This window comes from Carassius gibelio, chromosome B4, assembly GCF_023724105.1.
Source record: "Carassius gibelio isolate Cgi1373 ecotype wild population from Czech Republic chromosome B4, carGib1.2-hapl.c, whole genome shotgun sequence".
Lineage (NCBI taxonomy): Eukaryota > Metazoa > Chordata > Actinopteri > Cypriniformes > Cyprinidae > Carassius > Carassius gibelio.
Genome location: NC_068399.1, coordinates 10,940,913 through 10,967,332, shown reverse-complemented (window position 1 = coordinate 10,967,332; position 26,420 = coordinate 10,940,913). Strand labels below are relative to the sequence as shown.

Genomic DNA, 26,420 nt, shown 5'->3' with positions numbered 1-26,420 from the left:
GAGTACGCCATTCAGTTCAAGACTCTAGCGGCTTCTTGTGGTTGGAATGAGGAGGCGCTGCGGGCTATGTTTCGGGGGGGGGGGGCTGAGCTTTGACATTAAGGATGAGATCGCGACAGACGAGCTGCCCAAGACCCTCGAGGGATTTATCGATCTGGCCATTTGGGTCGAAAGCCATCTTCATTTACGTCAACGACGCTTGACTTCCCGTCCATCTTGGGGGCTAGAAGATACCCTGCCATTCAAGACTCAACCACCGCCTCAATCACCCCAGATGGATTCTGAACCCATGCAGTTGGAGTGACAGCATTTGTCTGCCTAGGAGAGACAACATAGGCTGGTGAAGGGCCTCTGTCTGTATTGTGGAGGGTCAGGTCATTTTGTTCAGTCGTGCCCATTAAAAGTCAGACCCCACTAGTCAACCGGGGAGTCCTAGTGGGCGTTTCTCCCCTTATCTCCCTTCAGTCACGTACCCAGATCTCTGCCACCATCAAATACCAGGGCTCAGATCACTACTGCAAGGCACTTATTGATTCTGGCGCTAAAGCCAGTTTTCTGGACTACTGCACGGCTAAGAATTGGGGCATTCCAGCCATTTCTCTTCCTTCTCCTATCACAGTCTGGGGTCTTTCTGGTCAGCCGGTCGCCACCATCACCCACAACACTCCTCGTGTAAGCCTTGTTGTTTCGGGCAATCACCATGAGTCTGTTGTGCTGTACCTTCTGAAGTCCCCTCATGCCAGACTTGTTCTGGGGCATCCTTGGTTGGCTCAGCACAGCCCTCATGTGGATTGGTCCAGCAGTCAGATTGTTTCATGGAGTCACTCATGTCATGCATGTTGCCTTGGTCCTGCCTCTTCTCCTGTGTCTGTGCCTCCTGTTTTTCAGGTGGAGCCTGCTGACCTCACTGGGGTACCGGCAGAGTACTTCGATCTGCGGCTGGTATTCAGCAAGTCCCAAGCCACCTCTCTCCCTCCTCACCGGCCGTTTGATTGTGCCATCGATCTCCTCCCACGCACTTCTCCATCCCGGGGTCGCCTTTTTTCCCTGTCAGGTCCTGAATGAGAGGCCATGGACTCATACATTCAGGAATCCTTAAAGGCCGGACTCATCCGCCACTCAACCTCCCCTGCTGGCGCTGGGTTCCTCTTCATTAAGAAGAAGGATGGCTCTCTGCATCCTTGCATTGATTATCAAGGGTTAAATGACATAACTATAGACAAGTTTCCAGGGCATTTCCGGTTTACTTCCTGTTTCTGCCAAGAATTTCCGGCGCGGTCTGAGTAGTGGTGCAAAAATGGCGTTGGAATGGCAACATTCGACCGAAAAGCTTGTTAAAAATGGTGTTTTGACCATTCCACATCCAAGTAAGGTAACGTCATGGGTGGACAACATGTCGATATGGCCCAGCATAACAACATCCAAGATCTTTTCTTATTTTATTGATTCCATGGCGGTGGATGGGAATGCAATTAATAACCTGAAAAGCTCTGAGGCGTTTCAGTATCTCCATTCAGACAAAGTGGGCTGTGTACTTTTACACGATATGGGCAGTTTAATTTACCTAAAGGCCGATGTTCAACCAAGCCAGTCCGTTAACAATTCAGCGCATAACGCCTGGGTTTTAGTTACCAAGACGGGAGATGTGGAGACTGCAGGCTGTACCTGTATCGCCGGACCCGGACGTTCCTGTAGCCATTCAGCCGCCGTGCTTTGGAAGGTACGTTAGCCCATCTTATGCTTGTATTAAGATGTTTGTATGTAAAGTTATCCGTGTGTTAATCTATAACAGAACACTCGAGTAATACAAATGTGTGTGTGTGTGTGTGTGTGTGTGTGTGTGTGTGTGTGTGTATGCATGTGAGAGAGAGATTGTGTCTAAGTGTGAGAGAGTGTGAACTACCCCTGCCGTTCCCGCACAAGGTTGCAATTCTTAAATGTGATCTAACAAAGGTAAAGGTAAAATATTAACCATAAAAACTGTTTATTGCTTGTACTTGGGATGAAGTAAACATCTGTTGAGTTTTTTTTTTACATAAATTGTTTGATTATGTTGAATTAAAAACACAGAAATGCAGCGGGTATTTTCTTTTATTATTCTTTTCATATTTTTCCAGATTTTTTTTATGTAAGTCTAAATATACTCAGGCATAAAGGGGTTAAACTTTGATGTTAATGTTATTTTGATTTACAAAATGTTTTCTCTAAAAGAATTTTGCTGTGATGCTCAAACCATTATTTAAAAAGTGTGTGATTTTGTTTCTATCTGTCTGCAGGTAGAAAATGCTGTGAGGCAAGGGAAGACAGGGCTTGCCTGCACTGATGTGCAGAATTGCTGGAATGCCGGGACAAAAAGCAATACTGGGCAGCAAAAAAATGAGGGATGTGTCTTTCCGAAGACACAGCAGAAATAACCTATACCAACCAGCATCACAGGCATCCTCCTCCAGCATAGTTTCTACACCTAGTCGCAAGGTAAAAGTCCATGAGACACTGGAAGAATAGCAAAATTACTGTCTCTCCACACCAATAGCGGCACTTTTCACTGCACCTGGCAGTGGACTAATGCAGCTCACTTTTAACACCAGCCTCCCTGCTCAGTCTGCCGAGACATCAAAAGCTCCACTGCCCCTTCATCATGGTGATCACAACACACAACTGGAATGTGAGAAATGTAGGGAATTCTACACCACATACATTGACATGACCACAACCCAATTTATGTACATTGAGCAGCACACAAAAGAACAGAGCAGGGAACAACTGTGGCATGACATGCGACGGGTACGGATAACAGCAAGCACAGCCAAGAATGTGCCAGTTCGGGCTACCACAGCACCAGACAAATTCTTGTCTGAACACCTCCATCCTACCTTTCAAGGTAACGCAGCAACCCGGCAAGGAGCAGAGGGTGAAGAGCACGCCAGGCAATACCTGCAAGACCAAGGTCATGACATCGATGTGAAAGGTTTGGTGGTTTGCCCGAGTGAGTCATGGCTTGCTGCGAGTCCGGATGGTGTCATGAACAGAGACACACTACTGGAGATCAAGTGCCCTGTCTTAGTCAGAAACCAGTCCCTTACTGAAGCACTTGCTGCTAAAAGCAGTGAGATCAAACGTATGCCCACAGGGGAATTCCATCTGTCCTTCAATGGGCCAAAGGGATATTACATGCAGGTGCAACTGGGCATGCACTGCACAGGGCTACGGCAAGCCTTGTTGGTGATTTGGAGTACCACTGAATGTCTGCAGCTCAACGTGCTCTATGACCAAACCTTTGTTGAGGGACATATCTCAAGGCTACACTCCTTCTATTTCACCCACATGTTACCAAAAGTTGTCGATGACTTCGATGATGGAAGGCTGGAGTTGTGTTCCAGATACATGGATGTTGTAAAATCAGCATGACCTGCTTATGTGTACTGGGGTGATTAGTCATTCCTTTTTTAACCCCTTGTTCCCTGTTGTAACAAATTTGTGACAAGTCCTTTCTAGCTTTTATTTGTTTTTATCAAACGGATTTATTTTCTTTAACTTACTCATATTTATTTTTATATCAGTCACTTATTTCTTTATTTATTAATTTTATTTATTTAATATTTTATTCCAGTCTTTTTCTTTTTGTGATATTGTGAGCTTTTTTTCCTGTATTTACTTTGTTTTTATTTAATTATTTTAAAAAAATCATCCATTAAGGAGTTAATAAAATTGTCCCTTTGTTATGGAATAGGATCAATAAAAATTAATTCATTTCTTCTCAAATCAATTTGTTTATTGTCATGTGTCAATATTTACAATACAAGAAAAAGAATAGCACTCACATGTTTTTCTTAGTTAAAACTCTGTTTTGTCTTATCAAAAATCACAACACCAGAAAGGGAACAATAACAATAAATGTACACAAGTTTTTCTACCTGAAATTATTTATATATATATATATATATATATATATATATATATATATATATATATATATATATATATATATATATATATATATATACACACACACACATAAAATAAAGGAATATGTACAATTAAAAAAACAAAAAAAACAACTGCAGGTAACCAAGGTTTTGATTTTCATAGGGACTTAAACCTCATTTGAAAAAGAATAGCACTCACAAGTTTTTCTTAGTTAAAACTCTGTTTTGTCTTATCAATAATCACAACACCAGAAAGGGAACAATAACAATAAATGTACACAGGTTTTTCTACCTGAAATTATATATATATATATATATATATATATATATATATATATATATATATACACACACACACACACATAAAATAAAGGAATATGTACAATTTAAATGGGTTCAAGCTGCTCACCCAATGTATCAATCCAGTGAGCAATCACCACACTTACTTCACCTTTAGACACTTCAAAGCGCTTTGCCACATCCCCTAACACAAGGTTCAGTTTAAGTTTCATGAGGGTCATCAGTATTTGGTCAACAACAGGAATACTACATGATGGTTTACTAAATGGCAACATTGTTTTCACCAAAGTAAAAAAATATACCAGACGCAGTCCTGTGTACAGCAGCGAGGTATCATCATCCAGGAGCATATCATCAGCCACAGTCTGACCCCCAGTCTGCGTCGATTTGTTCACGTGGTCCAACTTTGCCACTTAGCTGTGGTCAGTTTTTGTTAGGTCCTCCCATTGTGTTGCAGCATCTTTAAACTTCGGCTCGATGCACACTTCTAAAAGACAAACAGCATCAACTATAAATGTATATACCAGTCTAACTAACACAGGACAGAGACACATATATCAACAGTTGAACTTATGCTGCAAACTTTAGCTAACCAGAAAAATATCAAGATACACTTACCATCTGATTGCGTGTCACTTGTGTTTCTGTCGAGTTTATGTCTCTTTTGCTGGGGAGGTCGCTCGTATCCCAACCAAAGTGCCGGGAAAGGGTTTTCCTCTGTGGGCTTTTTATCAATGAAGTGATAAGAACAAACAAACAGTCTTTTGGCCGGATTCTTCAACTTCAAAGCCGCTAGCCACTTCCGAGATTCAACATCTGTTTTTGGTTTCTCATACAACGCATACGGGGGAGCACATCCACATTGGCGCCTTGTAGATGGTTGATGGTCGAAACATTCTCCTTCCGACCGAACATTCAGCAATCGACACGAGTTGTTGTAACCGCGAACAGCACAATATGTCCCGGAGCCGTGTCGGCGTGTAACACCATCCATAATTTACTTTTTCTGCACGCTAACCAAAGACAGTAAAAGACGCTAACTCGCTAACCGGAAATTATCGGCAGACACAACCGGAAGACATTGGCAGAGTGAAAGGATAATGGCGGCCCGCCTATTTCACATAGGAAACTCGTCTATAAAGAACAGGTACCCCTTGCCATTAATGTCATCTGCCTTTGAACTTTTGCAGGGAGCCAAGGTCTTCACTAAATTAGACCTCCGCAACGCCTATCACCTCATCCGTATTCGTGAGGGCGATAAGTGGAAGACAGCCTTCAATACCCCCACGGGACACTATGAATACCTGGTCCTTCCGTTTGGGCTTACTAATGCTCCGGCTGTCTTCCAGGGCATGGTCAATAGCATGTTGGGAGACATGATTAATAGGTTTGTCTTTGTGTACCTTGATGATATTCTAATCTTTTCTCCATCCCCTCAGGTACACACTCAGCATGTGCACCAGGTCCTCCAACGGCTTCTTGAGAACCAGCTTTATGTCAAAGCGGAGAAGTGCGAGTTCCATGCCAAGTCTGTTTTGTTCCTGGGATTTATAGTCTCAGCAGGGGAGATCAAGCCTGATCAGGCCAAGGTCAAGGCTGTCGCCAAGTGGCCAGTCCCCAACTCCAGGATGGCTCTGCAGCGGTTCTTGGGCTTTGCCAACTTTTATCGGCGATTCATCAGGAATTTTGGCCAGGTAGCTGCACCCCTAACGGCGCTCACCTCCATTAAGGTACCATTCACCTGGAGTACTCAGGCTCAGGAGGCCTTTGATAATTTAAAGTCCCGGTTTATCTCTGCTCCTGTTCTCTCTGTTCCAGATCCTGAACGCCAATTCATTGTTGAGGTGGACGCGTCCGAGGTTGGGGTAGGCACAGTCTTGTCCCATGTAACATATATGCAGATCATCGATTCATGGGTTAAATTCAGGCATAAAAAAATGAAACCCATTTTGCACTAATTGCCTGGCCTGGCGCCAGCCTGGCTGGACTTAAATTAATTTACGATACCCGTGCAAGCCTCAAAGGAGACACTAAACCAACCACATTCCAACATACACAAAGGAAACCTTTCGTAAAGTTCCTTACTTTTGTAAGTCCTTATTAATATGTATTTTTAATGTTTGTGTATTGCATAAAAATGGTTAATCCTGGGTAAATGGTTAAAGTGCTGACTTATAAGTGGAAATGTTCTCCTCAGCCTAACTCTTTCTCAAATAGTCATGTGTATGTAACCCCCACTTTTGCAGGTCGTAAAACTTTACGACCACCCTGGACAACAGGAGAGGAGAGAAGCCAAATCACTGGTTTCTTTCCCCAATGCATTCTATGGAATGTATTCATTAACTTTCTGTTTTTATGTTTTATACATGTATTACGTATTCCCTTTTTGGTACATTAGATGTTTCCCATATAAATTGGGACTATCTGCAGTGTTATCATGTGTTAATCATAGCGCAAGCCCCCCTCAGCACAGGGGCTGAGAGAAAAAGCCATTTTAATGGCTCCTTTGGAAGCTTTCGTTCTTTTCTTTTCTTTTCTTTACTAAGTTTATTCAACTATTCGCCTCTCCACGCAAGGAAGACGAATTCTGGAACATTGTTTGTTGAACCTTTCAAATACCGCGCGAGGACAGAACAAAAGACCACGTGCTCCAGCGTGCGCCGGTCTCCAACACGCGCACGACGGTTTCAAAAGATCCAGCGCGCCCCGATGTCCAGCTCACGCACATTGGACACTTTGCAAGTATCACTTTCTCTATGGACAAACCGCTGTTTGATTTGCAGTAATTTACAGTAAGAGCTATCACAACAATTGATATGAAGAATGGAATATTGACATATTAATGAGTAAATTACAATGCCCTGTGATTATTTATTGGTATAGGCAATTGAGCTATTTTTCATAATCAATCAAATTTAATGTAACTGTCATCTGAGATATAAGTTAATCATATTCCTGATTAATTATTCAAATTCCCTATATATCATTTGAGTTAATTATTCTGTAAAACTCAATGTTGTTACACCCAGCACTCCAGTAAGGATGGGAAGGTGCACCCTTGTCCATATTTTTCCCATCGCCTTAACCCGGCTGAACGAAACTACGGCATAGGTAATCGTGAGCTGTTGGCGGTGAGGTTGGCCTTGGGTGAGTGGCGCCACTGGTTGGAGGGGTCTGCGCTGCCCTTCTTGGTCTGGACGGATCATAAGAACCTAGAATATTTCTGTTCGGCCAAGAGGTTGAGTCCGCGCCAGGCCCGCTGGGCACTCTTTGACCGTTTTAACTTCACCCTTTCGTACCGGCCTGGGGCTAAGAACATCAAACCTAATACTCTATCCCGTCAGTTCGAGCGCCGGGGGAGGAGGTGCCTACCGAAACTATACTCCCAGATGGAGTGGTGGTGGGGGTTCTCTCCTGGGACGTCGAGCGGCGGGTGGAGGAGGCCGGGCGAGGAGTGGAAGTACCAGTTGAGTGCCCGGCGGGTCGGTTGTTCGTGCCGGCAGTGTTACGCCCTGAGGTCTTTCAGTGGGGTCATGAATCTAAGGTCACCTGCCATCCAGGAATCAGGAGGTCTCTGGCTGCCATCCGTCAGCGATTTTGGTGGCCCTCAATGGGCCAGGATGTCAGGCAGTTTGTATTGGCTTGTTCAGTTTGTGCCCAGAACAAGGTCTCTAACCGTCCCTACATTGGCCAACTTCAACCCTTGCCCATTCCTTCTCGCCCCTGGTCACTGGCTTGCCTGTCTCGAATGGTTACACTGTTATTCTCACAATGGTGGATCGCTTTTCTAAGGTGGTTCATTTTGTGCCCCTACACAAACTCCCCTCTGCCAAGGAGACCGCCCAACTGGTAATTGACCATGTCTTCCGTATCCATGGCCATCCGGTGGACGTAGTCTCTGACAGGGTCCCCAGTTTGTCTCCCGGTTTTGGCAAGAATTTTGTCGACAGATTGGGGCCTCTACAAGTCTGTCATCAGGATTTCATCCCCAGACCAATGGTCAGTGTGAACGAGCCAATCAGGATCTCGAGCGAGTTCTCCGCTGCCTGGCATTCCGTAACCCTGCCTCCTGGAGCCAACAGCTCACTTGGATTGAGTATTCCCATAATACTCTTCCAGTAGCATCCACAGGTATGTCACCCTTTGAATGTTCTGTTGTTTACTCTCCTCCCTTATTTCCCTCTCAGGAACCCGATGCTGCAGTTCCGTCTGCCCTAGCCTTTGTTCGAAGATGTCGTCGCATCTGGAGGAAGGCTAGGAAGGCCCTGGTCCAGGCCTCTAGACGGACCAAGGCAGCGGCTGATCGCCACCGGATCCCAGCGCCCCGTTATGTCTGTGGTCAGAAGGTATGGCTGTCTACCAAGGACCTGCCTCTCAGGGCTGTCTCTCGCAAATTGGCACCCAGGTTCATTGGCCCATACCAGATCACCAAGGTCATTAATCCGGCTGCGATACAGCTCAAGTTGCCCTCCTCTCTTGGTCGGGTTCACCCTGTTTTCCATGTATCCAGGGTTAAACCAGTTTTAAGATCCCCTTTTAATACCAACAGTTCCTCCCCTGCCCCCCTCCCCCTCATCTAGTGGATGGTTCTCCTGTCTATTCTGTTAGGAGATTACTAGATGTTCATCGTCGTGGCAGGGGTTTTCAATACCTGGTGGACTGGGAGGGTTACGGTCCGGAGGAGAGGAGTTGGGTCCCAGCTCGGGATATTCTGGATCGGTCGCTGATTGACGACTTCCGCCATAAACATGGTAAGCCCCTCCCTTAGGTCGCCTGGTGGTGTTCCTGGGGGAGGGGGTACTGTCATGGTCTCAGTGGGGGCTGAGGCTTTTTCTTTCCTGGAGCACATGATTTGGGTTTTGCTGGCTCGCCAGGTGTTTCACTATTCCCGCTATCTTTTTTCCGCCCCTCTTGTTATCCCTGTTAACGTTTTCTCCCTCACCTGCACCCTGTCTTACTCTTCCCTTTATCTTCCCTTTATCATACCCTTGTGTTTGCTATCTTGGTCCGTAAGCGTTGTTAAAGTAAGCTTCTTGTTACTAGCCATAGTTTTCTGACTCCATTTTTGTATTTTTCCTCTATCTAGTCGACCTGCTGTTCCTGCTTTTTGGGGTTTTTTTCCCCCTGCCTTGCCTCTCGTTCCTCAGTAGCCCACATCTACCAGGCGGCTGTCTCCTTCGGACGCATCGGCTTTCCAGCGCTGATCTGCCACCTGTTCCTCGTTGCTGTGCGGCTGTCGCCGTAGGGATCTTCGAGCTGGCTGTTCATGCAGAGTGCTGACTGTCTCGTGCTCCAACGGATTAAGTCCTCTGAGTTTCTCAATAAAATGTCTCATTCATTCAACCGCAGTTGGATCCTGTTCCTTTCCCTGACAAAAACTGCTAGATCTGATTACTTTTCTTCTCTTTTAGAAGAAAACGAACTTAACCCCAGGTATTTATTCAATACAGTGGCTAAATTAACGAAAAATAAAGCCTCAACAAGTGTTGACATTTCCCAACACCACAGCAGTAATGCCTTTATGAACTACTTTACTTCTAAAATCGATACTATTAGAGATAAAATTGCAATCATTCAGCCGTCAGCTACAGTATCACATCAGACAGTGCACTTTAGACCCCCTGAGGAAAAGTTCCACTCATTCTCTACTATAGGAGACAAAAAATGTTATTAACTTGTTAAATCATCTAAACCAACAACATGTATGTTAGACCCTATACCATTTAAGCTCCTAAAAGAGGTGCTTCATAGAAGTCATAGATCCTCTTCTGACTATTATTAATTCCTCATTGTCATTAGGATATGTCCCCAAAACTTTCAAACTGGCTGTTATTAAGCCTCTCATCAAAAAACCACAACTTGACCCCAAAGAACTAGTTAATTATTGACCAATCTTGAATCTCCCTTTTCTGTCCAAGATACTAGAAAAGGTGGTATCCTCACAATTATATTCCTTCTTAGAGAAAAATGGTATATGTGAGGATTTCCAGTCAGGATTTAGACCCTATCATAGTACTGAGACTGCTCTCCTTAGAGTTACAAATGATCTGCTCTTATCATCTGATCGTGGGTGTATCTCTCTATTAGTTTTATTGGATCTTAGTGCTGCGTTTGACACAGTTGACCACAGCATTCTTTTGCATAGACTTGAACACTTTGTTGGCATCAGTGGAAGTGCATTAGCATGGTTTAAATCGTACTTATGTGACCGCCATCAGTTCGTAGCAGTGAATGAAGATGTATCATATCGATCACAAGTGCAGTATGGAGTACCTCAAGGCTCAGTACTAGGGCCACTACTCTTCACGCTTTATATGTTACCCTTTGGAGATATCATCAGGAAACATGGTGTTAGCTTTCACTGTTATGCTGATGATACTCAGCTCTATATTTCTTCGCGGCCCGGTGAAACACACCAATTTGAAAAACTAATGGAATGCATAGTCGATATAAAAAATTGGATGACGAGTAATTTCTTACTGCTAAATTCAGAAAAAACAGAGGTGTTAATTATAGGACCTAAAAACTCTGCTTGTAATAACCTAGAACACTGTCTAAGACTTGATGGTTGCTCTGTCAATTCTTCGTCATCAGTTAGGAACCTAGGTGTGCTATTTGATCGCAATCTTTCCTTAGAAAGCCACGTTTCTAGCATTTGTAAAACTGCATTTTCTCAAAAATATATCTAAATTACGGCCTATGCTCTCAATGTCAAATGCAGAAATGTTAATCCATGCATTAATGACTTCAAGGTTAGATTATTGTAATGCTTTATTGGGTGGTTGTTCTCTTGCAGTTTAAATCTAGATTAATGACCCATCTCTTTAACCTGGCATACACATAACATACTAATATGCTTTTAATATCCAAACCGGAACCGGAAACACTTCAAATAACACCCTATGTACCTTCTACATCATTAGAAGAATGGCATCTATGCTAATATTTGTCTGTTTCTCTCTTGTTCCGAGGTCACCGTGGCCACCAGATCCAGTACATATCCAGACCAGATGGTGGATCAGCACCTAGAAAAGGACCTCTACATCCCTGAAAGACAGCGGAGACCAGGACAACTAGAGCCCCAGATACAGATCCCCTGTAAATACCTTGTCTCAGAGGACCATCAGGACAAGACCACAGGAAACAGATGATTCTTCTGCACAATCTGACTTTGCTGCAGCCTGGAATTTAACTACTGGTTTCGTCTGGTCAGAGGAGAACTGGCCCCCCAACTGAGCCTGGTTTCTCCCAAGGTTTTTTTTCTCCATTCTGTCACCGATGGAGTTTTGGTTCCTTGCTGCTGTCGCCCCTGGCTTGCTTAGTTGGGGTATTTTCATCTACAGCGATATCATTGACTTGATTGCAAATAAATGCACAAACACTATTCAAACTGAACAGAGATGACATAACTGATTTCAATGATGAACTGCCTTTAACTATCATTTTGCATTATTGACACACTGTTTTCCAAATTAATGTTGTTCAGTGCTTTGACGCAATGTATTTTGTTTAAAGCACTATATAAATAAATGTGATTGATTGAGTGAGTCAGTTAGATAATCAGTTAAATTGTCAAGCCTAACTTTTTTTTTTTTTTTTTAGATTGAGAATAACAGACACACATAAGTGTTTCTTTTGAAGGCAGGGAAGAGAGCAGTGCCAAGCCATGAAAAGAACTAAAGATATAGGGAGTTTCTTTAAAAAAAAGGAAAAATAATTAATTTATTCTCAAATTTTATACATAAAGGGATGACAAAAAACTAAATTAATCAAAAATGTGCTTTAATACTGCCTTTGTTTACAAGTAACTTTATTCAAGTTAATAAATAATAAAATCAATAGGATTTACGTAATATACTGTAGAATTTAGCTTTTTTTTTTTCTTTGGTCACTGGCAGCTACCCCATTTGGACCCCCCCCCCCACTGAAAATGCTCTAGACACAACCCTGATTAAAGAAACAAATACTGATAAACACGTCTTTGGTATGTAATTAAATGGGTGTCTTGTTCATTTTATTTATTTTCATATAAAAGCAACAGAACTTGAATTACATCCAGTTTATTAGCAACACTTGTGCACGAGTGTGAATGCCGCGATAGCCATCTTTGATCTCACAGGTGTCAGATCCACTACGAGAAGAGAGATCTGTCCGGCTTGCCTGCGCTTTGTTCACTCCTCCTCTCACTGCATCCGCCTACTCTCGCATACATTTTAGGCGAGGCAAGGCGCATCTCAAATAAGCCTGGTGTTTCGTTAGTTGCAGACAGTCAATTAACCCTTTAGGCGCCAGAGGTTTTTTCCTAAAACTTTCGATTTTGACATCTTAATTTCAAAAGGCTATCTAAAAATGTATAAAAGATAGAGACTTTCTGTAAATTATAAAAATATTAAGGATGACCCAATGTCTATGTAGGGATTTTATTTTCCCATCTAATTTGCATATTATGACGTCATATGATTTCTTTTATTCGCACTGATTCAATGCGCTCTAGCTCGAAGATTTGGTATAGGACCATGACGTTTTTTTCAGTCAGAGATGAAGTATTACATGTCTGCTATCTGGTGCAGGGGAGGTCGCGTGAAATTTGACACCCTGTTTGACAAAATCGGACGTTTTATTCAGTGCCGCATCTTGTCGAGTAAACTCGACCGTGGCACAGCACGCTAGCAGTGTTAATTTCATTAACGAACACAACGACGAAAAAATATTCATTAATGAACATTTTTATGTGACTAAGACAAGATGTTGATGAGCTAAAAATAATATCTGATGATGAAATTATGACGAAATTCATGCAGCGTTTTCGTTAACTAGATGAGACTGCACTATATGTTATTTGAGGACTACTGGACATTCAAAATGCATCCTATATTGTCTTTCAAAATGTGCATCCCTGTCATTGGATTGTGATCCGATAAGGGCCATTTGTCTATTAGTCAGTATAACAGCCGCAGTGGATGGATAGACTAATAAAACACGAACTAGCGATCTGAAACAACAGCCTCAGCACCTGAAGGGGCAGGGATGAAGTGACCAGACGTCCCGTTTTTCCCGGGAGTCACAATTCGTTGTCGATTAACTTAAAGTTAGTAAAGGCGGGATAGGCGGAATCACGCTGATAGAAGTGTTCTCTTTCGCGCGGGCGAACACTCTGCTCCCTCAGTTCTCATATACAGAGCAATCAGTTCTCAGCACTCAAATACACACACAACAGCCCAAATGTTTATCTTGTAGAATATCTCACGTAAATACAGTAGGTTATGGATTAAGTGAATGTGAAAAGGTGGGTGAAAACTTAACATGTGTCAGTATTTGATGTATTCCTTCTGTCTTAAAAGGACAACATTCCAAATTAAATACTCATGTCATTAATTTTAGCCAACAAAAGACGTTAAATAAATGTATACATGTTAAGTAAAACCTACAGTACCTGAAAAAAATAGTTAAATTTGTATCTCTATTGTATTTGTCTTATTGTGCTTTAAAAAAAAAAAAGAAAAAAAAAGATTGCTCCTTTTTCACTTCTGTTAAATGGATAGTTCACCCAAAAATGAAAATTGTCATAATTTATTCAAGATTTTCCAAATGTATTCCTTGATTCAAATATCTCATAAGCTTAATTGATTTGGTATAAAGAAAGAATAATTAATGATTATTTAAATTTGAAAACTACATATAAATTAGCTACCACTGTGTTAATGTTAGCATCATTCCAGGGAGGCATAAGTGCCTTTCACCCTGTTACAACTTGATGAACCACTGAAACGATTTTGGAAATATTATTTTAAGGTAACAATTTTTACATACACTCTAAAAACTGCTGGGTTGAAAACAACCCAATTTGGGTTACTTTGACAACCCAGCGCTGGGTCAAAGAGGGACGAACCCAACGCTGGGTTATCATGTATCATTGCTTTTTTTATGGTTTAAATTGACTACATTGCAGGGTTTCAAAAACCAGAGCGGGTGTTTTTTATCACTGTATTTCAGAAGGAAAAGTACTGTATTTAGAAAATGTTCAAATTCATTTCGCATGTAATGCTTGATGAGGCAGCGTTTGTGAGCTCAGCGCTGCTTTGCAGCCGTTACCTTCGAAACCTACCTACCCGCTCTTAGCGCCTCTTGCTGGCAGAAAATTAACTCGCAGAGTGCAAGGATGTGGGAAACAATACATTGCTACATTAAAATGAAACCAAATTGAGCTAGGCATTAAACCTACAAATAATGTTCATTTTAAATATCACTTTTACACACAAATAATAATTATCAAAAGGAAAATATTTATTAAAAACAAGAGTAAAGTCAAAAAGTAACATGTAAGAAGAAATGCAGAAAAGGATGGCATTAACAGCTACAGTTCATAAAGCATTGAACATTCGTTGAATAAAACTTAAGATCAAATTGGACTTTGTTCAGTTGTATATACTTTTAAAACCACTGCTGCATCAGTTTAGGGGAAAGGAAGTTCTCTTCTTTGACCAGTATTCATCCAGTCACCGCCTGTTCTTCATCAGTGACCTAGAAAGAGAAACACATTTGAAAAAATAAAACATTTAATTAAACTATCCATTTTCAGATAGAGGTGTATTCACATCCGTAAGGATAGGTAAATAATCTGTGTTAAAGTTTCAACACTTTGTGTGGTTGTTTAATGTCTTTGTCCACCACAGCGCTCCAGAATGCTATAATAGCAGCACTAGTGTGAGGGCACAAAATATTGTTTGAATAAATATACTGCTTTCAGATAGCTTCTTTACTGAAGCATTAAAACAGACATGACATTCACATACCTCACAAATGTTCATGTACGTGGAGGGCTGCTTTTCAAATGGTTAGTTCATCAAATAATGAAAATGGTCATAATTTACTCTCCCTCATGTTGTTCCAGACTCATACAAACTCTGCTCATTTTTGGAAAACAAATGAATATATTTAATATTCTCTCAATTTGTGTCCTCCATTGCTATCAAATCATTTAAGATTTATTCATATATAAATATCGGAATGAATTACTTCTACAATAACTCTGTATTTCTGAGGCTTGAAAATACTGATTATATAGACTATAAATGGATTAACAAAATTATGAGAAAATTAAAAATATATTAATTTCAATATATTCAAGTCTTATAGGTTTGGAATGACATGAGGGCAAGTAAATGATTTTTTTTTTTGTGTGAACTTTACCTTTAAGAGGGAAGACCAAGAATGATGACTCTCCAAATCAGTCAAGACAACTCCAAAGTTGGTTTGAGTTCTGCAATGAAAAACACAGACATTAATGGTTTTAATTAAATGAGCATGTAATCACACTGTTGTTGCATCAAAATGTGAAGTAAACCGAAACATTTATTTTCTAAAAATAACTTACATAAAATCTCAAAATAATTATGCTCTCCCATGTCTCTGGCTTTTAACATCTACAAAAACAAAAAACAAACATTATTTTACTCTTAGTATTAAACAACAACAACTAATAACATGAAATTATGAAGTTAACTTGCCGTAAAACTATCTTTCCCTCTCTTCAGAATAAGCTGAAAAAACCACCTCCTCCTCACACAAGCAGACTTCTGTCCACTTAACTCCAAAGTTAGTTTGAGTTCTGCAAAGAGGGACATCAATGGTTTCAGTAAAATATGAACAAATAATCACACTGTTGCTGCATCAAAATGTGAAGTAAACAGGCAGGACACAACAGAAACATTAATCTTCAAAAAAAAAAAAAAAAATAAAAACATCAGTCTCAAAAGAATGAAGTTATCTTGTCTCTGGATTTCAACATCTACAAAAACAAACATTGTTTTAGTCTTAGTAAAAATAAGATAACTTGATGTTATTCTGAAGTTTGCTCTCCTTAAACCCGTCTGTCCCTCTCTTCAGAAGAACACCATCTCCTCCTCACAGTCTGAGACTCCTTACACAAACAGCTTCTGTGTCTTTAACTCTCGGTGCGAGGACAATGAAGACACGAGCTCGACAAGTCTGAAATATTACATGTAAAACAGACTTTTAACAGTTACCACTTCAACAGCCTCAAAATAATGCTAGTCTTTACTGCACAATGCCATTTCCTTTAGGAGACAAACATACATTCAGTAAAGCCGTAAAAAAAACAAAAGACAAATTAACATGAGTGTAACCGTGACCATAACCGTCTATTAACGCCTCAAAAAGTACAGATAATGTAAAATCTAATGTAAATATGACAAAATACATTCACTGACGTTATATTAAAATTACCTCTTCTGTTCAGTAATGTTAAATGATGCCGTTAAGACCTCCATGTCTGAGGCGAAAACCGCGTCTGTTTTTTTTTTTTTGTAATGTAACCTTAAGCTTCTTTGTTTCCGCCTTTCAATAAAACTTTCCGCCTTTCATACAACCAGGTAAAAAATAAACGATAACTTTACATTTTGAATATTTACTTACCATAGTCTTTCCCTCGCTTCTCGCTTCTTTCATGCTGAGAAAATGGCGGCTGCTCGCACTGGAGACATACAATCTTGACGTGACGTGCGTGCTCTCCTTCACGTCCGCGTTCACAACCCAACCCCGCTGGGTTAAAACGGAAAACAAATTTCAACCCAAACTTGGGTTAAAACATCCCAAAATCCTATCCAGCGGCCTCAACCCAGCATATGGGTTGAAAAAACAACCCAGCACTTTTTAGAGTGTAGTGTTGCTTTAAGGACATTTTTAAGGTGGCTTTTAATCTTGCATCAAATAGTGAACTGCATACTGTATGCAGACTTGCATTTACAAATAACCAACAGTAAATATTGTGCTAGTACTAGCATTGAACTACAAGCAGCAAGACAGTTGCAAGCCTTTGATTAGAGTTATGTAAAGCTTTTGATGGGACAGTTAGGTCCTAGAGATATGGTGACAACAGCTGCGCAAGGGGGACCCAATTTGATTTTTTTGTCATGGGGACCAAAATTCCTGGCAGCGCCCCTGAGTTGTTATAAAATTAAATATTGGTTCCTCTTATCAATTCCTTTGTGCACACTTTAATGACTTAAAACCATTCAAGCACAAGAAGACTTGTGCACTGTTTTCTGTACTGCACATATAGGGGCATAGGCTATCTATCATTTTAGAAATGAGGGGAACAAAAGTAAAAAAAAAAAAATATAATAATAATTTGACTTTTGTTTAATTGACAGGATTTATTTTTCCTTATGACTTGTTATTGGCTAAGAAATCAGATAAACTGCTGGACAATAAACAGTAATTTGTATTTTATATATATAAAATAAAAAATAAAAATCAGTGTTTTACTGAAGACAATTTAGTTTATATAAACACATAAGGCAGAATAGTTTCTATATTGTTATAAACGTCAGTTAACACTGCATTATTTATATTGGGCTAGTTTGGGGCTAGTTTTTAGTAGCATTTGGGAGGGTTTTGTTGTGAAAACCTGGCAACCCTGGCCCTTCAACTTCGAGTATGAATGAAACATGCACTAAATGTTCAGATCTTCTCGCTTTGGATGTAAATAAATCGTCTGGTCATACATAGATCTCGTTTCTTCGCCATGTGCTTTCACAACCAAAGCACGCACACAGAAAAAGTTAATTAAAATGCATCTGATTTACAGATAAATCGTGGTTGATCGATCATCCAGATGCACGTAAAAATTAATGTGCTATTATTTTAATGTTGTGGTTAATGTTGAGGTTATTTTAGCTTTGTACATTTTTACCATTCATTTGAACTGTGTGCATGTATTTTAGACACTTAGACTATTCTTGCCCCATAACTGCTCCATAAGTGTCTATTTATTATACCGCTGTGTAATATCATTGGTATGACCCATTTCAGGATCTGACTACGATTTAAAATCAGATTATTGTAGCGAAGTTGAATACTTTAGTTTTATTAAGTAAATAATTAAGTAAAAGTACCACAATTTAATTATACTCAAGAAAGTAGAAGAAATGTAAAAATGTACTCAAGTACTGCAATTAAAGTATTTGTAATAAATTATTTTCCACCTTTACAATCACCCTGTGCCATCTAGAGTTTCATGACTGAACTATATATTTAACCTGAAACATGAATCTTTTCACTTATTTTGTTTTTCCATGAGAAAAAGTTTTCACTATTGATTGTTATGAATTCTTTTTCAAATTTCTATGCATTGTGGAACTTATGTCAAGGGAGTATGTGTTGAACATTGTCATGTGATAAACATTATTAAATGTCTGAATCTCAAGAGTGTAAGAAGCTTCTTGCTCTTTTTACCCAACCCCCCTCCCTCTTCTCTCTAAAAAGTAATTCACTAACATTTCACACAATAAAATTACACATTATGAAGGTAAAGATATTGCTTAATATATATTTTGATTTGGATTCATTTGGATATATGCTTGTTTAGCCAAATAGATTTAGGGATAATTTATTAGTTAATTATGTAGAACAACTTTGATTCAAAAAGTACTGTCACCTTTAGCTTGCTTGGCTGGGATTATAAAACAAGTAATATGTACTATAAGTGGTTGAGCGCACTTACTGGATGAGAAAAAAAAAAACTGATTTGAGCTATATGATGACACCATCGCCTCCAGTAGATTTATAGATTTATAGCTTAATCAGATTTATTCCATGATTGCCAATTTTGCAATATCGACACTGTTATTGAACCGAATCAACACTGAACTGACTTGAGCAGAATAATAACACTATTGTCTTGTTAAGAGCTGCTAAACAGCAGAGTTTGGATTTGTATAATATTTGATCAAATTTGCACCACATATTCTGTTATACAGATATACCATACAGATATAAGATTCTAATCTCTCAGCTGGTAGACATGTGGGAGGTCAAAGATGTGCCATACACAATGTATCCACGTGTGGTGGATATGTTTTGACAACTAGTGTGTCTTTTCATCTCTCCTACAGCAGATGTCCCCAGGGGGAGGACATGCGGCCCACCATTCCATGCTTTCTATTGCCCTTCATGATGGATGTATTGTGCAAGCATTGGATCCCCGGGGCCTGTCTCTGCCTTTTTTCTGGGTTAAACGGCACCCTATATCACACCCATCTATACATTCACAAACCGAGCATGTCTACTGGAGTGTAAAAGCACAGCAGCCAATTTCCTATCAACATATCAAGATAAAAGAGGAGGACAAGAACAAATATCTTAGACAGCACTTCTGTGGCGAGCTAAAAATTATATCACAACTGGAGCAATGTTAGATTTAAAAAAAACTAGTTTTCATAATTCATGTTTACACATTTTCATTTATACACGGTACAGGTGAAACAGTATATGTTGCTTAAATGTAACAAGTCAAGTCAAGTCACCTTTATATAGTGCTTTAAACAAAATACATTGTGTCAAAGCAACTGAACTACACTAATTAGGAAAACAGTGTGTCAATAATGCCATTATTGACAGTTAAAGGCAGTTCATCATTGAATTCAGTGATGTAATCTCAATTCAGTTTAAATAGTGTCTGTGCAATCATTTTCAATCAAGTCAACGATATCGCTGTAAATGAAGTGACCCCAAGTCAGAGGTGACAGCGGCAAGGAACCAAAACTCCATCAGTGACAGAATGGAGAAAAAACCTTGGGAGAAACCAGGCTCAGTTGGGGGGGGCAGTTCTCCTCTAACCAGATGAAACCAGCAGTTCAATTCCAGGCTGCAGCAAAGTCAGATTGTGCAGTAGAATCATCTGTTTCCTGTGGTCTTGTCCCGGTGGTCGTCTGAGACCAGGTCTTTACAGGGGATCTGTATCTGGGGCTCTAGTTGTCCTTGTCTCCGCTGTCTTTCAGGGCTGTAGAGGTCCTTTCTAGGTGCTGATCCACCATATGGTCTGGATACCTACAGGATGTCGGAATAAGAGAGAAACAGACTAATATTAGCATAGATGCCATTCTTCTAATAATGTAGCAAGTACATGGGGTACATGGGGTGTTATTGGAAGTGTTCCCGGTTCCGGTTTACCTAATTGATGCAGCCTAAAAATCCTTTAACGGCTTTGGATATTAGAAGCATATTAGTGTGTTATGTGTAAACCAAGTTAAAGAGATGGGTCTTTAATCTAGATTTAAACGGCAAGAGTGTGTCTGCCTCCCGAACAAGGTAAGTTATTCCAGAGTTTAGGCGCCAAATAGGAAAAGGATCTTCCAACCGCAGTTGATTTTGAGAATGCAGAGGACGTGGAAGGTTATAATGTAACAAGAGCTCATTCAAAAACCGAGGTGTTAATTATAGGACCTAAAAACCCATGTAATAACCTAGAACACTGTCTAAAACTTGATGCCTGCTCTGTCAATTCTTCGTCATTAGTTAGGAACCTAGGTGTGCTATTCGATCGCAATCTTTCCTTAGAAAGCCATGTTTCAAGCATTGGTAAAACTGCATTTTTCCATCTCAAAAATATATCTAAATTATGGCCTATGCTCACAAAGTCAGACGCAGGAATGTTAATCCATGCATTTATGACCTCTAGGTTAGATTATTGTAACGCTTTATTGGCTGGTTGTTCTGCACTCTTAGTAAACAAACTACAGCTAGTCCAAAATGCAGCAGCAAGAGTTCTTACTAGAACCAGGAAGTATGACCATATTAACCCGGTCCTGATGATGATGATTCTTCTGCACTTTCTTCTCTGACTTTGCTGCAGCCTGGAATTGAACTACTGGTTTCGTCTGGTCAGAGGAGAACTGGCCCCCCAACTGAGCCTGGTTTCTCCCAATGTTTTTTTCTCCGTTCTGTCACCGATGGAGTTTCGGTTCCTTGCCGCTGTCGCCTCTGGCTTGCTTAATTGGGGTCACTTCATCTACAGCGATATCGTTGACTTGATTGCAAATAAATGCACAGACACTATTTAAACTGAACAGAGATCACATCACTGAATTCAACGATGAACTGCCTTTAACTGTCATTTTGCATTATTTACGCACTTTTTTCCTCAAGAATGTTGTTCAGTTGTGTAACGGAAACAGGTCAATTTAGCTCAAAGGGAATCATTTAAGATTTTAAAGGGAATTTGAACAGAATCACTGTTTCACGGCTGTTCACAGAGACGCGCCTGCGGTTCGGTGAACGAGCCGTTTAACATCAAATCTGCGCTGGACACTAATATCCAAACTATAGTGAAAACACTATCAGTTAGCACAGTAACAAGATCGGCAGTTTAAGACATTAACTTGTAAGCACAAAACAAAAGATACTTCTCTTTTCAATATGAATAAGGCTTTATTAGATAAATCTAAGACATATAAACTAATCTAACACATAAACGCACGCACTCACACATTCACACATGTTGCAGGAAGATTGAAAGTTAGGGAAAGATGAGTTTAAGAGAATGGAAATATGCAATCCCAAGTTTACAGCAATACGTTAAATTGCATAGACATGAACAACCATCAATCACGTAAATTAGCCCTCGCATTGAGTTCCTCAATGTGACTAAAATTATATTAGATACACCAGCACAACAAATATCTGGGGATACATTGCCTTCGTTTCCTGTGAAAGGGAATCCCGTTGAAAGGGGTATCCCGGTGTCGCTGATTGGCTGGAAGTTCAGTAGTGAAGTGACGTCTTGGGAAGCCCGTGGTTGTTGGGCGTTGGCTGAAAGTGCAGAGTCGTGTGCGCTGGTCGAAGTTGAACGGGCATCCGAGGTCAGGCGTCGGAGACTCGATGTTACAAAACTTAACTCAGAACACGAAACTCTCAAACGGAAAAGAAAAGAAATAAAGTTTGACGAGACTAGGTTGTGTTCCTTCTCATCGTGGCATAGTAGCAGCAGGCAGGCATGCTGGAACCGCGCTCAAAGAACAATGATGACTAACCGCATGGCTAGATGCTACAAGCTAAAGCTAGGTAGCAAAGCTACAAGCTATTAAGTTCCGTATCAGTTACAAATTATCATTACTTACCTATAAGGCCCTAAATGGTTTAGCTCCAGCGTACCTAACTAGTCTTCTACCACGTTACAACCCATCACGCACCCTAAGGTCACAAAACGCTGGACTTTTGGTCATTCCTAGGATAGCGAAGTCCTCTAAAGGAGGTAGAGCTTTCTCACATTTGGCTCCCAAACTCTGGAATAGCCTTCCTGATAATGTTCGGGGTTCAGACACACTCTCTCTGTTTAAATCTAGATTAAAAACACATCTCTTTCGCCAAGCATTCGAATAATGTATCTTTTAAATTGTGAGTGTAGTTGCATCTGATCAAAGGTGCTTTTTTTATTCATTAGCTTGGGTTAAACTAATTTTACTTTGTTGGATCAGCAGCTATGCTAATGATGTCTGTATTTTGTTTCTATATTTCGCCACGGGATGTACATCCCGTGGTAACTAGGATTTACACAAGCTCCAGTCTGGATCCAGAACACCTGAGAAGAGATGATGCTGACCCTCAGAGGACCTCAGATGATGCTGACCCTGAATCAACAAACAGAACTAACAATTATTGTTAAATGTGTGACTGAATCATATAATAACTTAATTAATAATATTGATAGTTCATCGTCTAGCTGACTACGTCTTGTATTATTATTATTATTATTTTTATTTTTTCTAAAATCCTGTCAAATGTGCACAAACTACTAGCTACTACTAAATATTGTAGAAACATAATTTTCTGTAAAGTTGCTTTGTAACGATTTGTTTTGTAAAAAGCGCTATACAAATAAACTTGAATTGAATTGAACTGAATTAAAAGCTAAGAGCAGGCATGACTAATAGCATGACTGATAGCACGAGCAAGGATGGAACTAAAAGCAGACTAAAAGCAAGGCATGACTGATAGCACAAGCAATGCTAGAACTAAAAGCAAAATTTCATGGTGTCCAAAGTATTTAAACTTCCTTGTTGGCCACCCCTCAAATGTTGCCTTGACCAATCAGATATGGTCTTGGCTCGGGGGGGTATCATAAATCATTTGTTTTATTCTCTGGCAAAGGGACTTTTCTGTGAAGACAAAGGTTTAAAGCCCTTCCCCCTTAGGAATTTCAGTCTGGTTCTGCTGGGTGGGGGAAGTCAATGAAAGTATTTAACTTCATCTCCTGGGTTTACATGTGATGTCCAGCGTTGCATTTCAATCACGAACAATAAATTTGACAATGTCTTCTTCGAATTAAAATTGTCAATAATTGTTCTATTGGTGTTAATGTTGAAAGCTGTTGTGTGAACAAGTTGGTTGGTTGGCTATCTTGCTTGGTTCTTGTGGCACTAGAACTGATTTATGACTTCCTGAGGAGTTCGGCTCTCGTTTCAATGCACACAGCTCTGATAGACCCTTTAATTTGTCTGGTTCGACTCATTTCTGCTACATATATCCCCCTTTCGATCGGCGAGGTGTTTAGGTGAAGACATCGTCGATCGCTGGAGAAACAAAGGCAGAAGAAGCAGACAAACACAGCAAACAGCAAGACAACATCTCCATGACAGTTACTGTACTGGTGCAGGCATCAGGTTATTTAGGTACACGTGGTTAAGTTCAATTAGTCAATGTAGTTTAGCACATTGAGGATAGTTTAGATCATTTTGGAAATTGTTGTTTTATTTTGATTCATCAATCAAATTTGTGGTTAACTTTGTTTGGTTCTTCTAGGTTGTCTTACTTTACACATTTACCATTAGTTTTCTAGTAATTTCATTTTCAATTCAATGAATTGACCTATCATGCATGGAGCTCTCTGGCTTCCATTCAGTTTAGAGTGGCTGGCGTATATTAGGTGTTGCGAGTCAATCCTAATATCAGACCTTCGACCCTTGCAGGGTGTCTAGGCGTTTCACCTACTCAGGAAAGGGGAAGGAGAAGGATAGGTAAAAGAAGAACAAAACAAAACAAAGCTGCTGTGGGTTTTCCTAGCATGGGCTACAACCACTATTGAGCTAGGATGTCAGGTGCAGCTAGTGTGTCATGAACCTTAACTTAGTGTCAGGTGTTCTACCTATTGTGAGGATGGCTGCACGTTTCTTCATGGTGGGTATGTGTAACTTTGTTAAACTAAAAGTTGGATATTCTACCTGTGGGAAGAATATGTTTGTTGACTGTGTTATCAGTAGATGTGTTTACCTCTGGTTGTAGGTAATGTTGTGTGTTACTGGTGTAGTGCATGTGTGGTCAGATCTGTTCAAGTCTGTGTTGTCTCCCCCTTTTTCTAGCATGTCACTGAAGACTGGCTCTCTGCACCCTTGGCTTGGATGAGGGCGTGTCCATGGTCTAATGAGGGGTTAGTCCAGCAAGGCAGGAAGTTCTTTAGCACGCAGTCGGAGGCAGTTTGGCATGGCTGTGTGAAGCTGGGTTGCAAAACTTTGTCTCCTATGTTGCATTCTTCTTGTGATGCCTTCTGGCTGTAGCAGACTTTCTGACCTTCTGTGCTCTGGTGGTTGCTGTTGCACAGACAGGGAATGTGGTTCTTGGAGTTGGAGTTAATTTGACAGTTTGTTAGTGACTGTGTTAGGTGTCTGAGGTGATGTCCTTTAGTACCTCAGATTTTTCATCAACAGTTGGCCGTGAAAGACTTGTTCGTTCTGGGTTGTTGATGAACAGGTGCTTGTCATCTCTGATGTGGTGCACCAGGTGATCACCGGCCTTCCGTTCTGTCGCTGGTCACAGCGAGCATGACTCAAATTTGTGGTCACCTGCATGTAAATTGTCTTGAAGGAACTCTCTTAGTTGTTCCATGACTTGTTCCGTGTCTTCTAATGGTAAGCGGTTATGTTCTTGTGCATACTCAGCACTGTGCATGTCTGAGTGGTGCTGAGGTGGGTTTTGTTGTCGCTTACCTACACGAGTTGCTCTTGGATGAGTCAGCTGATTACCTTTGGATATCTGGTTAGGTTTCCAGATGTTCTTATCCTTTTGGTTTCTTGAGAAGCGTGGCTGGTCCCATGGATTTTTCCAGCAGTTGGGCAGAAAGCGGTCGTGGATATGGGCGTCACATTCTCTGTGCTCTTGATGGAAGACTCTGGTGTTGTGATGCCACTGGGTGTCGTCCAGTGAAAGGCTTGAGTCTTTGTTGACAGAGTTCAAGAGTGTGGATGTTTTGTTACCTTTCTTTGAGGCCAACTTCTGCTTGTTATAGGCCTTCTGTGTTTGGTCACGCAACTGTTGGATGGTCATGGAGTTCGGACAGGCCATGACACCTAGATGGTGACTGACTCCGGGGTGCAGATTCTTTAGGAAGAGGGTTTTGAAGTTCACATCCTCTTCAAGGTCAGGGCTGTGTGCACCAAAGTAGGCTTGTCGGAGTCGGTTGTAATAAGCTTGTGGAGTCTCTTGACGACTTTGGTTTCCAAGGCAGTTAACAGTCCATGTTCAGACTCTGGGTCTGTAAACTCTTTAATCAGGACCTCACGAAGTCGCTGGTAGTTTGACTTTGTTTGACTGGGCTGTCGATCTAGAAAGTTTCGTACCTCGGAGCTGGACGTGGCTCTAAGGAGGGATAACCAGTCTCTGTCAGTCACATGAGGTCTCACTTCCAGGTGAAATTCAATATCTCGCAGGTAAGCTTGGATGTCGGGGCTCTCTGTGGAGTTCGGGTTGAACCTGCTGATGTTTTTAGACAGCTTGTTGAGGTCTTTGATGGTCATCCCGTGTGCAACACCAAGGCCTTGGACGGGAGGTTTTCTTTCGTTGGCAGGAAAGGGTTGTGTGGCAAAGGCAGGTGAGGTTTTGGGTTGTGGCCCTTCGCTCCTTTTGTCATATGCCAGTTCTTGGACGTGGGACTCTGCTCTGCTCAGCAGTGATGAGGCTAAGAGATGTTTCTCTTTTCTTGGCTCTAGTTTGTGCTTGTAAGCATTTTGGAGTTCTTTTCTGACCATGTAGAGCTCATCGTTGGTATCTTCTAGGTGTTGGGTCAGATTGTCCATTTCAGTTCTGTACCTTTCAAGGTGGTCTTTCAAAGCACTGATTTCAGAGTTCTTGTTTCTGATGTCTAGCTGGGCTTTCTCTAGTAGCTGTTCGGCATACTGGAGTCTGTTTACCAGGTCTTTCTGAGCAGCCGTTGCATGTTGCTGGTCGAGCTGAGCTGCTGCCAGGGCTGCTTGGAGCTTCATAACTTGTTCCGTTGTTTCCCGCTCCCTCTCGCTGGGTGCTTTGAGTTGATTTTGAACCTTCACTTTCAGCTTGTCTATGCGACGTTGAGCACGTGTCAGCTCCTCTTGAAGGTGGGTGATGTGCTTGTCACTCAGTTTCAGC

General features: G+C 40.9%; 1 protein-coding gene and 1 long non-coding RNA gene across 3 annotated transcripts in view; both read left to right on the top strand.

Annotated features, from left to right (window-relative positions):
• Window positions 1-1,266: 1,266 nt before the first annotated feature.
• Window positions 1,267-3,485, top strand: LOC127956952 (uncharacterized). Of its 2 annotated transcripts, none has more exons than XM_052555285.1 (2): window positions 1,267-1,720; window positions 2,277-3,485. In XM_052555285.1, the coding sequence occupies exon 2, from the start codon at window positions 2,566-2,568 to the stop codon at window positions 3,406-3,408; it is 843 nt and encodes a 280-aa protein (XP_052411245.1). In that variant the 5' UTR covers window positions 1,267-1,720; window positions 2,277-2,565; the 3' UTR covers window positions 3,409-3,485. Both variants share the same exon structure in this region, with proteins under 2 accessions (XP_052411245.1, XP_052411246.1).
• Window positions 3,486-11,181: 7,696 nt separating this feature from the next.
• Window positions 11,182-26,420, top strand: part of LOC127956956 (uncharacterized) — a 168,460-nt gene continuing 153,221 nt past the window's right edge. The window contains exon 1 of the long non-coding RNA XR_008153671.1: window positions 11,182-11,479. This is a non-coding gene — a long non-coding RNA (uncharacterized LOC127956956). The remainder of the gene's footprint in view (window positions 11,480-26,420) is intronic.